This window comes from Fusarium verticillioides, chromosome 4 (genome assembly GCF_000149555.1).
Source record: "Fusarium verticillioides 7600 chromosome 4, whole genome shotgun sequence".
NCBI lineage: Eukaryota > Fungi > Ascomycota > Sordariomycetes > Hypocreales > Nectriaceae > Fusarium > Fusarium verticillioides.
The window spans coordinates 707,504-720,849 of record NC_031678.1 but is presented as its reverse complement, the minus strand read 5'-3'; the positions used below and the strand labels follow the sequence as shown (position 1 = coordinate 720,849).

The following is a 13,346-nucleotide window of genomic DNA, read 5'->3' as shown; positions in this document are numbered from 1 at the left end:
TGCTATGGTAGAGGAGAGAAAAGCCAGCTCAGTCAGTACCTTTGACTTCCTAATAATTGACCTCCCAAACACTGGCCTATCGACCGTTGGCCCCCAAGCCTCGTGCTATGTCCCACTTACGCCCTTTACTCCCTGCTATTTCCGCCGGAGGGTCTGGCCAAGGCGGAAATGGAAGCGTGAGCAGCTCCTCAAACACCCTTGGCCCCCAAGAGGAAGAACGTCGGCACCGCTTGTCTTGCCTGCAAGAAGCGTAAAGTGAGAGTAAGTCAATCGAAATCTTGAGTGGGGTGAATTAATCGGGCTGATTTATTAACTGTGTGATGGCCAAGAGTCATGATGCGCCGTCTGTGTCAAGCGCGGCCTTCTATGCGAATACTCTCCCACGGAGAACCAGAGCATTAATGTCGTCTGGCGCAAATTGACAGACATTGAAGAGCGTCTTCAGGCTCACAAAGAGCTTTACATCATCTTGCAAAACAAAAGTGAGGAGGAGAGTCTATCCATCATTCGTCGAATCAAAAGCGGCCAGGACGTTCAGACTGTTCTCCGACATCTCCAGGATGGTGATTTGCTGCTTCGAGTTGCGCTTGTTCCCCAGACATGGCATCGATGTAGCTCCCATTCAGTCCTGAAAGGCCCCATTTCTTGCGCGCCGAGAATAATCCATACTTCCAATCTCGTATCTAGGAGATGGTTAATGAGGATGCGGCGGCGAGGAATTCGAATGGTGGATCGAATGCGGGAGCAGTCGAACACGAAGCCCAATACAGGGCACCGTATCATGCTGCTAAATTGATAGAGCCACGCATTGATGCATTGAGGCCGTCGCAATGGACACTAGTTCCAGCAAGCGAGAACTTGCTGCGAGAGCTTCTAAATATGTACTTCTTGTACGAGTATCCGACATTTACTTTTTTCCACAAGGACCACTTCTTAGACGACATGGCCGCTGGTCGCGAGAACTTTTGTTCATCGTATCTCGTCAATGCGATCCTCGCCGCAGCATGCGTAGGTTGAAGTAGCTCATTGCCCACTTTAGCTGACAGCTGTAGCATGCACACACCAAAGCCGCGCACCGCACAGAGTTTTGGAACCCGCAATCAGTTCTTAGCTGAGGCTAGAAGGATTCGGGAACTCGAGGCTCGTGAAGATTCGTTGACAACTATCCAGGGTCTTCTTGTCTCAACCATCACCTATAACATGAACAGCATGGACGAGATTGGGTTCTCATACATTGTTCAGGCTATTTCGATGGGAGACCGGATGAAAATATTTAATACCTACCCAAGTACCATGGATGATAAAAGCAAGGTTTCTCGAGGACTGACAGCTTGGGGAGCCTTTCACTTCCAGGCGTAAGTAAGACGAGAACAATGAGGTTCGAGAAATTGACATATTACTCTAGACTATTTTCTTTCCGTTTCTTTCGACCACCCCTTATCAAATCACGTTCTAAGTTCCCTTTACTAGACCCCAGGGACAACCCCCTTGGTACCCTGAGATATAGATCATGTACCCTTTGAGTCAGAATCCGGTATTTATCCAGCTAGGTGACCATTTCAAAGCTATATCAGAATTTCGATCTCTCATCAACAATATTGGCGGATATGCCTTTCCGGGCCGATACGAAACCATTGGACAGTACTAGAGAAATGCAAATGGATACGCGAAGTTGATGGAGCTGTTTCAATAAAAGCCAACGACCTCTCGACTTGTACAATTTCGACCTACAAGCAACGACTTTACTCCTTTGCCTGACCCTTCTCCCATATGCTCTTGAATATCAAGCATCTTGCCTCAATGACGTTCGCGTTCCTAACATCCAATGCCTTTACTGGTTCTTTGGTCATATCAGGTCTCACACCCCCTCCAAAGACACCGATCTTGGGAATTTGTTCCCACCCAGGGCCATTGTCGGGATCTCTGATGAACTTCCCCCAAGCCTTTTGCATCTCCCTGCTCAGCCTCTCCTGAAACTCAGTGGCACCTTTCTCGGGATACGTCCCAAAGAGGGTTGGAATCTCCGCAGAATGATATGCTCCACTGCCCTTGAAGATCTCAGTATTGGCAAAGCTCGCGTTGTAAATGTATCGCCAGGTCTTGATATCTGCCTTAGCAAAGTCCTCAGCCACGTAGCGAATGGGACACTGCATGCCGATTTCAGTGGCCATTCTGGTGACCTGATCGAATTCGTTGTTGATTCCGGAAGATCCTATGGGGTAGAGGAACTTGAGTAGCGAGACTTGAAAGTCACTTATCCCAGGGGCTAGGGTTTTCAAAGCATCCTTTACGGTGATATTCATGAATTGAGGAATTCTTGCCTCATCGGCTGTTGTGCCCAACATGACAGGAACTCGGGCCATGAGCTTCGGCTTGTTCTTTGACATGAGGCGGATTTCGCGGGGATAGTTTGATAGTGTGACCCCGTCATCGCTGAGAGGTGCAAACTCAAGCATGCCCCTTTCAATAATATCCTTGAGCTTAGCAGCTGGGATCTCGCGCATGCACTTGAGGACTTGATCAAAGTCGCCTTTGTCACAACCAGCTAGCTTGGTTGCAGTTTTCCAAGAACCAGTTGGTGTGACGTTTGTTGAGGCAGAACCAGACTGAAGGATAGCTGCGCGAAAGGGGAGAGGGTCTGGTGGAGCTGTGAGAAGATCATCGACACTTCCTGCACCAGCACTTTCACCAAAGATGGTGACTTTCTCGGGGTCTCCTCCAAAGGCGGCAATATTGTCTTGCACCCAAGACAGGGCTAGTCGTTGGTCAAGGAAACTGTGATACATCAGTATAAAAGTATAGTCAAACTGTTAGGTCTTACTCACCCAAGATTCCACTGTCCCTTTGGCAAATCGTAGGTTTCGGGAAATCCAAAGATATTGGTTCTGTAATTGACAGTAACTACAACCAGGTCTTCATAGCCCGCCATCTCGGATCCTTCATAGTAAGGCAAAGATCCAGACCCATGACTAAAACTTCCTCCATGAATCCAGAACGCAACAGGCTTTGAGCCGGCCTTTGCACCGACAGGGGCATAAATGTTCAAGTTCAAGCAGTCTTCGCTAGTTCCTGCTGGGGGTCCAGGGGTAGCAAATATCTCAATCGTTTGGTTTCGTCGTTCTTCGGGATAGTTGAACTTCATAAAACAAGCGGGCTTGTAAACGGTGGCATTGTAGGGAGTGCCCCATGCTTTGGCTGGCTTTGGCGGACTGAAGCGGATAGGCTTTTCGGCGAAGGGGATACCGAGAAACTGATTGACTTTGGTCTTGGAATCAGGAATGGATGCTGAAGTCCCGATTATGATACCGTTGTCGATGGTAGCGGTTGGATCACTGGCGGTTTTAGATTGTGGAAGAGCGAGTGTTGCTCCCGCACAGAAAGCGACTGTAAGAAGCTTGGAGGAAACCATGATGACCGATGGTATTAACATAACCGAGATCCAGGGAGAGTCAGAACTATTTATACAGCGACCACCTCATCTTTGACCATGTCATTGGCATGCTAAGAAGCCAAGACATAGTGGACAAACTTAATTCCGCTGTCAAGATCAGCAAGCATTAACATTAAATATCTAAGCTCCGCCTATTCTCAGAGGCTCAGATACCATAAACCAGGCAATAGCCAATGGCAAATCCAGACTTATACCGAAACTCTGACTTTATCGAGGCGATATTGACCTTACTGAACTTGGTAGCATGCTGCGCTTTGCCTGATTGGTCAGATGCTGAGATGTAGCTCTTAGCTTTACAAGGGTATCGCAACATGAGGCCCAAATGGGTTTAGAGCAGAGCCTCAGCTCTTCCTCGTATGGGGCTGTAAGTTGGCACAGCCTCTGACGAAATGAAAAGCCGAGGCTATAAAGAATTTGATCCTTTACTATGATGTCAGTATTTCCGCTCTGTTCTTTTTGTTAGAGGAGGCGGTAATTTCCGGTTGTCGAAAAGAACGACATAAAGCTATCTTGTGAAAACATCAGATGTTCGTATTAAATCGAAGATTATGTTAATATATCTATATAAGACAAACATTCTTTCTACTACTTTCCATAAGATCCTTCAACCTTGTACGGCGTTGATAATTCTTGGGCATGTCAAAATCAAGTCTTCCAACACGCTCGTAGTATTGACCTGCCTTTCGCAAGAGAATCCCTCCACATGATACTATAGTATCAGGATCAACAACAGTTGATTCTTCATAGTCACTCGGACCAATAAATCCTCGTAGTTTATGAAGCACATGTAGTCCTAGAAAAAGCACCTCCAGCATCTTGTATAGTCTTCGGGAGATCATGTACTGCGATCCCTTCGCGCCTCGCAGCTATTGTTGCTCGTGTAGTTTTGGCCTGTTCATTGGTGGAGCCCCAGCAATAGCTGAGCGTGAGATACTCGGGGATGAAGTCCTTGTGCAGATCCTCGGCGGTTGCAATGAGTCGAACAATACTGGGATCCTTGGTATCAACATCTATGAGATGCGTTGGCGGTTTTGGTTTGAGATCTTGACGAAACCACCCGACGTCGCAATCTTGGTGCACGCCACGTTTGTTGACACAATCGTGAATCTGATCGCAAAGATCTTCTTTCAGATCAGGCTCCAAGGCCATTCTTAATGATCTTGGAGCAGCTTTCTGTTGTTCCGTTAATCTTTGAGAGTGATGAGTGGTGATAATAACTTACCACGAATTCTTCCTCATTTCTAATGAGATGTATGGATATCGGAAGGAGAAAAAGAACATCTCCAACGTAGAATCTGCAGACTGCAGGCCAGTTACCCGCATCAGAATCATCGCCTCTTCCCGATAGGCCGATGTAACTTTTCGTGGGTAACCATAGGAAACAGGGACCTGTCGGAGGAGTGTTTAAGCCCATGGTTCCAAGATTATAGTATACCGTAGCACGAAAACTGCGACAGAGACAGCAACCTCTGCCTGCTGAGGTCTCAAGGGCCTCGAAAGAGTCGTGATGTCGAATAGCAGCCGACACATGCCATTCTTCGAGGTTCCATGGTATGTGGCGGCAAGCATGGCACCTCCATTCGGCGGAGGTTCTACCCTCCATGGTTAGCACCCCTTGCGCGATTTCTTTTGTGCTTCTGGGAGACTTGAGACATGGAGTCATTGATTTAAAGAAGTGAAAGTCTAGAGTTGTAGCGCATGAGAGTCAGCAAACCACCATGCAGCTCGGCATCCTGACCAATCAACTGGGCTAGCAATTTTCGACTAACAACGTAGAACTACGACTACCTCAATAAGAGTAATTTTCAATTCCGAATACTTATCTACTGAAAAGGTATATACATAAAATATCATTAATGCATCTCTTGGGGCGACAGGACACCTTAGTTCTCGTCCATGAGATAGACATCGCGCTCGAGGGCACGAGTGTTGAGCTTGCATTTATTAGCCTGATAATCTTCATAAAAATTTACTAGACTTACCACCTTGGAGGGAATGTTGTGAAGATCAGTGATACCAATCTGAGCAGCATCCGCAAGAATCTCAGTCTTGAGGATCTGAATAAGCTTCTTGGGGCCCTCAACACCATAGACGTTGGAGTAAATGAAGCTTGAGAAATATCAGCAGAAGTACTTAAGTGATTAACAAGAAGGGAACTTACGGACGACCAAGACCAACAGCCTTAACTCCGAGAGCCAGCAGCTTGATAACGTCACTTCCGTAACGGATACCGCTGTCAGCGATGACCTCAGTCTTTTTGAAGATCTCAGGGGCGTTGCGTCGAAGCTCATATGCAATCTCAAGTGGAGAGGGAGAGTAGTCGACTTGACGACCACCGTGATTTGAGAGCCAGATACCATCAGCACCAGCCTCAACAGCACGGAGAGCGCCTTCAGTGGTTGTGATACCCTTGAGAATGATGGGAAGCTTGGTGTGAGACTTGATCTCGTTGAAAAGATCCCAGCTCAACACAGAAGTGGCTCCATTACTGAAGTTTATTAGTTGATTTTGGTGTTGAAGGATACTGAACATACGCGTTGGTGGTGTCATAGCGAGCAGCACGGTGACGAGTAGATGTAGCAGGGGCATCAATAGTCCAGACAAATGCTTTGACGCCTTGGTCCTCCGCACGCTTCATAGCATCCCAAGTAACAGAGAGGTTGGCATTGGAGTAAATCTGCTGGAAGATGGTGTTGCCACGCTTCTTGCGCTGGGCACCAATCTCTTCAATGGTTTTGGTGGCATAGAGAGCAGCAACATAGAGAATATCTTCATCAGCAGCTGCGTCAACAAAGTTGAGTTCACCGCGGTCAGAGTCACCATAGCCAGCACGAGCGGCAGGTGAGATGAAGATGGGAGCGCTAAAGTTATGGCCTAGGATAGTAAAGCCAAGAGTCTCGTTAAGGCCTTTCACGCTGGCGAGCTGGTGAGGTCGGAGTCTGGCCTTCTCCCAGACCTTGAGGTTGTTGCGGTAAGCCCACTCTCCCGCAGCAGCAGTACGATAGAAAGCGTACTGCTGATCAGTCAAGACTTGCCGGGCAGCAAAATCAAAATCAGGAACGCTGCGGATATCTTTGAGGAGAGGACGGCTGCCCTCGGTCCAGTTGGTGCTAGCGAGGTAAGTGTTTAGACCAGTGTCAGGCTCGTTGAGCCAGGGCTCATAGGCCAAGACGGCAGCCGCCAGAGAGACAATGATAGTTGAGGTACGCATAATGAATGGATTTACCTACCGGAGGTCAAAGTAAAGAATGACTGTAGCACCTAGGCTAAGAGAATAAAGAGCAAGATAATGAGTGGAAGAAGAGCCAGAACATCAGAGCCAGCAGATAGGGGAAACGCGCCTGGATAAATGGAAATACCTGGCCCATGACACCCGCGGACAAGACTTCGGTTATGGCATGTCCTTGAGTTTGCTAGTGGAGTTTCATATGCCCTGAGGTTAATGAATAGTAGGCACTGCTATGCCTTCTCGGATCTAGCCTGTGACAGTCGTGGGGGTCGATGCCTTGATCAGATTGATAAGATCTATCAAGTCAAGGACAGCAAGAGGAAATATTCGGCGAGAATTTACTGTTAGTCTAGATTAGGCAAATACGAATATCATCAGTTCAATATCACGCCTCTTATTCAAGCACTTTAAGGCCCTTTGTTTCTGCTCCTGAGACCCTTTCTGATGATATCAACAAGCCTTGAATATGTCTGATGCCGGAACCCTGGCGGTCGAGAACGGTGAAGAGCCTCATTCATTACATGAATGATACAATCCACTCTCTTATATCGCCAACATCCCAAACTCCACCATTCATCCCATCTTGACCACGATGAAGTGGGTAGGTGGGATGCTGAATAACCCTCATTTTAGCCTCAACTCCACGATCCAACAGTTGTGGAGTTTATCCACTTTGACAACGGCCAAGGGTCTCTAACAGGAAACCAGAAGCCTCTCCAAGACAAAGTGGATTCTGCCATCTTAAGCAAAGACTTGTACTACTGTTGATAGAGGGAATGATCGAGATCGTCGTATCTCGTTTTGACAGGCTAGCTTGTAACATGGTAATTTTTCCGTCCCTCAAGGCCAAACTTTAAAAGATTAATCTGGCATAAACTATACACTTATAGACGAAGGAGTATGAAGGAATTACTTCTTTGGGAGTCATTGATCGAAGTGACATTCTTGGCGCATGAGCCGATCAGCCGGAACTTGGTCTTTGATTTTATGAAACTCACTTTTCCAAGATATGTCTTTGCCTCTTATGGATCACTACCTATTGTCTATGCTGGATGTTTCATCCGCCCTACCGGTATAATTTAAAATAGCCGGCGGATAATTCAGCATAGGCATAACAGTAGCCTCATTCTTAGCAGCTATACTCGCCGAGTCTATAAATGCTCCGGGGGTGAAGCCATGTTGAAAACGTAACAACTGCTATTTCACTGCCAATACCCTAAGTCCTTATGCCATATAGCTTTGAAAGTATATCCCGTTTGCCATTACCTAAGAGTTGCTAATTGTAGATAAGTGAAGGTCGATATTACAATCAAGCTGGAAGTAGCGGAGAGGATCAAGTTTATTATCTGTTATAGATTATGATAAGTCAAGGAGATACATAGAGTCGATACTATCTTGCTCAACCTTCTCACGCCACAATGCGTAATTTCCAAGGATCTTGTTGTGCTCCTTCTTGAGAGTTCTGGGATTGTGGTTTTCAAAGGCCATGCTCCAGATTGCTTGGGCTTCTTCTTTTGCTGTCTTCCTTGCGGAATCAACCCCTTGAAACTTGTTAGTCGATAGTCCTCAACAATGTCTGCAAAACTCACCAATATGCTGTGCCAGAACTGGATATAAAGCATATCTATCAAGACCATTGCTCGAAGCAATTTCATCGAGCATCAAGTCTATCTGCCCTTCCCTCCTCTCCTTCAGGCTATCTATTACCAAAGGGACCTGAGCTCGCGGTAAAATCATTGCCTGTGAGCAGCATCCGAAAGGCTCTTTGAAAACTCCAGGTTGCGGAGGAAATAATGATGCTTTTCCTGACTGATACATCAGTACTATCAGTCCTGGTACCAGTATAAAGGCTGTTACCGCGAGTGTCTCCATTTCGAGATACCTGCGTGAACCTCGCCATTGTCGACGCACGAGCCACACGGATGCCGCGATTCCTATATCAATGCCTAGGATGATCAAGAATTCGTTGTTTCCGCCAATCTTGCGACTCGACCACCCTGTTGATCTCTCCTGGTTGAAAAGACGCATGAAGAGCCAGTTGCCAGAGTCAGATATCTCTGATAGTCCTTGTAGAATTTTCGTAAACCATCCCTCAGCTAGAATGATATCATCCTCAAACATGCCAACGTATAATGCGCCAGTGGCGTAACATCGTTCGAGGGCGTAAGTATAATCGAAGACACCTTTCTCTTGATATCGTCCGTTTTGTTCGAGGTCATTCAGATGTTTCGTTTGTGTATCGTTCACATCGTAGGTAAAAATGTCGTCGGCTGCATGGTTTAGCCACTGGTGGTTCCAGCCAGGATGGCGTCTTGGATCGGTTTCCGCTATTAGGATGGATATATGGAGGTCATCTCGTTCTTCCTTCGAAAGGCCGTGCACCATACTCCCTATTGTCATCTGTTATCCCAATGAGCTTGAGCATGATCATCCATCTTGGGTAGCACCTACAGGGAGGTATTGTGTCTCACGCTTCACAGAGCTCAGTGCTACACAAAGAAGTTTGTTTTCATCTCGTGCTTTGCCCAGAGCCGGCCTTTTCAGGTCCGGGTACGAGTCTATTAGCATCTCGACTTCGGCTTTGCGATGTTCGGAGTAACGCGTCTCGTATGCTCGTGCTTTATCGAAGAAGACACTCCCGGGGTCACGATAGAAATGAGTCTGGCCATACCAAGTCAGACATAATAGCAAAGCGATGCATGTCGTCGCTTTCACGAGTAGACTGAGCATATTGAAGATATTGATTGCTCTACAAGTCACGGTAGAACATTCCAGGGATGATCTCAACTTGTATCATATTTAAGAGCCCCATAAGTTTCGCTCCTTCTCGGTAGTAATTACATGACCAACGTGCCTGCTCAAGCTGATCAAACTTTAATTCTTAGTAATTACTGACATTTCTAACGCTGCGGCCAATGACGGATTTGGAAAATGCCGATTTTCGTATAATCCTACAACGCGAAGGATCTACACCTGTTTCGAAGGATGTCTAAATTCAAATCCCAACCAATCAGAATATTGCTAGCGTTCAAAGGAAACGAAGCAGCCAGTCAGACGCGCGTCGGTGGAGATCACAACTAATGACGGTGGCCTTTTATTAGGACGCTAGGACGGTACTTCATAAATTTCCGATTCAAGACCGAAGTATTCAGTAGAGTCTTTCATATAATGTTCAACTGTGACTCGGAGGGTATCGTAAGGCCGGCTAAGCCACGAAGCTAAGGAGTCAGGACTCAATGGGAGGAGAGAAAGCATTAGATCTTTATCTAGGTGATAATAATACTTGGGTGAACTCAGTAGATATTCAATAGGCTTTAGATTAGGCATTTCAGGCCCTCTGGTTTTACCTCAGAAGTTTTCTTGCTCGCAGAGGGCAGTAGGGTAGGATAATTTACTATGACCTCTGGTTGGCACAGTTTTTACATACAAGAGATACAGTGTGTTCGTGTATTGATAAGGATCCATATTATTTTTAGCTTTGTTCACGTCTAGAGGGACTCACGTGGAAAATCACGAGTTCCATTGTTGGTTCTGCCAGTCATCTTCTTACCTGTCAGAGAAGTCTGACAAGAAACGCACAGTGACTAGTGAGATTCCGTTATAACTCAAAAGCACCCTAGGAAATAGCTTGTCTCTCAGCATCTGTGGCCATGGCGACTCCGTAAGCTGTAACTTGTCTTGTCTTGTCGAATGGTAAAATGTGACGCCATTGAGAAAACATCATCTAGGAATATGTAAAGATGATAACCTGAGGTAGCGCTCGAGGAGGTAACATTCTGGTAAAGACGCCTTTTTATCATTTAACAATTATTCATTCCACTTCCAGTAGCTTAATAACATTGATCCATGTGCTGGTGAGCTTCTTATTCGCGAGTTCAGTGATTTCGAGCAAGTATTCTCATCAGATAGCTTAACCTAGACTCTCAGCTTTAGCACAAGGAACCGACCTGAGAAATCCAAGGAGATACCAGAGGTAGACAGACAAGAGGACTTTAAAGACTTAAATCATGTCTGCCACATGGGCCTATCCCTCGAGCTATGAACCATCGCAGACTGTTATGCCTCTTAAGATAAATGGAGCCGTGCTCTCCTCCCTCAGCATCCAGGCTTCGATATACACATATTGATCTGCCACTTTCATATCAAGTAATCTCTCACATAGTGGCAAACCTTGCTTATCATGCCTTGATACTCAAGTCGCTACGCAAGGGTTACCAGCTTAGAGAGCTTGTTTATTTGTCAACCAAGCACCACTGCTGAGTTACAGACACCTTTAATACTTGGCGTGTTTCTCCTCGGGTTGACTCGTAGGAAACAGTCAAAGAGATAACGACGAGCCGTTTATTTACCGTCCGTTTTCGCCCTTCTCAGGACGGTGGGACAGCTGGGGGGCCAAGTATGTAATTCGGCGCCCGCGCCGTCTGTTTACCAGACAGGTATCACGAAGCCGCAGTGGTAGCTCAACCATACATAATTCAGTGGCTTGGAACCAGTGAAACGCTTACAATAACACCACGTGTAGTGCATTCAGAGATAGCTTAGTCTAGAAGCTTCGGATGTCTCGGGGCATGGACTTCTAGACTTGTCGTCTGAATGCCAGTGGAGATAGCTGGGGTGTTTTCGATCTTGCGCAACCGACCTTGCTATGCATCTAACCCTGCTTTTGGTCCAGAAAGTATTACAAGGAAGGGATGACTAGTCTCCGTTACTAACGGAAGGCTCGAGCATAAACTTCAAGCCACTGGGATGACATACCTAGCTCACATATCAGAGACTAATCCATAATGCCTCAACGATAATCTGGAACCATTTACCCCAAATCACATCACCGTCGAATCACAACTCTGTGACCCCAGTATCAGACTACCTTTGCCATGGAAGCGTAGTTCCGCGCGTTTGCAAAGTTGGAGTCAAAGCGTCCCCAATGCACAGCTAACATCTGATCACAGCCCCATAACACAAGATGAACGAAGGATTCATCTCAGCTGTACATTTCAAATCAGGTGATCTGAGGCCCCGTACTCTGGGGACACTGCAACTGTGGTATGACAGACATGGTTAACACCTGGAGAAAGATTCAGATTATGGGGTTGAGATTTCAGATCTCGGACCCACGGAAACATCTGAGCTTCTTTGTGGGGAAGATTACTCAAAAACAGAGCATCAAACAGCTCATTGCCTTTTTTCATGATAACAGTTTTTCACTATCATGATACCATCATCCCACATCCCGAAATGATCCGAATAAAAAGCATACATGCTTATCAAGGTATAAGCGGAAGCATTCCACGTATTGGCAGGGGTAAGGTTTGCCACAATTTGGAGAAAGAAGGGTTGCCAACGCGTGGAGAAGAGCTATGTATGTATGAGTTACAATTGGGAAATGTTCTCGAAAACGCTAGAGGTGCGGGCGCTTGGGATGATAGGGGATTTTCGTTCGTGTCCCCAGTCTCGATGCATCGTCGGAGTCTGGAACTGTAGCACTTGGTAACTCAGTTACATTTGCGCTCCCGACATTTCCTATGCGCTGTCTCTGACACAGACCCTAGCCTCTCACTGTCGAACAAGTGCAACAAGCACCCAGATACCCCGGATATCAGTGGAAAGTCAATGTTTGCTTTGACCTCGGGCATTCGAAACTCCCTAGCTAGACGAGAGGTATATCGTATCGTTCCCCTCCAGGTGGAGGTTGGAGATATCGTACGAGCGACCACTAGAACGTCGGGACTTTGGGGGTCGAGAACCAAGCAGTGCGATGGAGAGTGCGTCGACTTTTCTAGCCAATTACTTTGTTGGGTTAATGCTGATCGGAGGTTGTGACTAAAGAAGCAGATGCAGCCTAGCCCCGCGATTCAATCTCCAACCGAGGAGGGAATCCTTGTTCACTTTGGGGAAAAGACGGAGGGAAGATTGACTCAGTGGACTTGACCCGTAGAGCTTTGACATTCTGTGTTGTCTCTTATCTCTATGAGTCTTTGGTGAGGATTCACCATAGCTTGGCTGGTCTGCAGCGATAACTTCAATAGGTGAGCCGTTGTTTGTGGGTGATAAAAAAATCGGCTTCAATGCGACGGATTTCCTCATTTAGAAACCGTCTCGGCGCCAAGGCGATTATTTCCCGAGTCAGCCAAGACGCACTTGTTAGTGAGGTCATCCCGTCGAAATGATCGCCAACCAAGAAAAACAGTCGGACTGCAAAAGTGACTGGCGAAAGAGGGACGATGTTACAGAAGTGCCACGGCGATCAACTTCCAGAACAATCCTGACTCACTCACACAGATGATGCATGTAAGCATGGACCAACGAGGGATTAAACCAACAACCGCCCGTCATGGGTCATCGTTACACCTCCAAGTTCACTGACCTCGACCCTAGATGTGACCAAGAAAAACGCCAATACCTTTTCACCTCCAACGCCAAGGTCACTTATCGAGATGGGGACTCGGCATGTATCTCCCCCAATTCTGCCTCCACTTGCTTCTGTTTTCTCTGTAGTGAGTTACAGCGTAAGCGGGGACTGCGAAGAAAAGTTCTGCCTACGTTCTGCCCTTGCTAGTTTTAGGTGTTAGTTGTCTCTCCCCGCAGAGCCAGTGGGTGTGATAGGCCCCATATTTCACAGTGCAAGGTAAGCTTAACAGGGAGCCTTAAAATGTTATGCCAAACCCT

The 13,346-nt window shown here is 46.7% G+C and overlaps 5 protein-coding genes across 5 annotated transcripts; 1 reads left to right on the top strand and 4 right to left on the bottom strand.

Moving 5' to 3' along the window:
* Positions 1-690: 690 nt before the first annotated feature.
* Positions 691-1,359, top strand: FVEG_04560 (hypothetical protein; the record flags this gene model as incomplete). The annotated part of the gene is made up of 2 exons (XM_018892352.1): positions 691-1,008; positions 1,069-1,359. The coding sequence occupies 2 exons, from the start codon at positions 691-693 to the stop codon at positions 1,357-1,359; spliced, it is 609 nt and encodes a 202-aa protein (XP_018749035.1).
* Positions 1,360-1,742: 383 nt separating this feature from the next.
* On the bottom strand, positions 1,743-3,409 carry FVEG_04559 (hypothetical protein; the record flags this gene model as incomplete). The annotated part of the gene is made up of 2 exons (XM_018892351.1): positions 1,743-2,775; positions 2,826-3,409. 2 exons carry the CDS (start codon positions 3,407-3,409, stop codon positions 1,743-1,745), a joined length of 1,617 nt encoding a protein of 538 aa, XP_018749034.1.
* A 644-nt stretch (positions 3,410-4,053) lies between these two features.
* On the bottom strand, positions 4,054-4,600 carry FVEG_15502 (hypothetical protein; the record flags this gene model as incomplete). Its single annotated transcript, XM_018904631.1, has 1 exon — positions 4,054-4,600. The coding sequence occupies one exon, from the start codon at positions 4,598-4,600 to the stop codon at positions 4,226-4,228; it is 375 nt and encodes a 124-aa protein (XP_018749033.1). The 3' UTR covers positions 4,054-4,225.
* Positions 4,601-5,334: 734 nt separating this feature from the next.
* FVEG_04558 (hypothetical protein) lies at positions 5,335-6,662 on the bottom strand (the record flags this gene model as incomplete). Its single annotated transcript, XM_018892350.1, has 4 exons — positions 5,335-5,385; positions 5,434-5,560; positions 5,613-5,939; positions 5,986-6,662. 4 exons carry the CDS (start codon positions 6,660-6,662, stop codon positions 5,335-5,337), a joined length of 1,182 nt encoding a protein of 393 aa, XP_018749032.1.
* A 1,374-nt stretch (positions 6,663-8,036) lies between these two features.
* Positions 8,037-9,410, bottom strand: FVEG_15501 (hypothetical protein; the record flags this gene model as incomplete). The annotated part of the gene is made up of 3 exons (XM_018904630.1): positions 8,037-8,221; positions 8,270-9,080; positions 9,132-9,410. 3 exons carry the CDS (start codon positions 9,408-9,410, stop codon positions 8,037-8,039), a joined length of 1,275 nt encoding a protein of 424 aa, XP_018749031.1.
* Between the last annotated feature and the right edge of the window lie 3,936 nt (positions 9,411-13,346).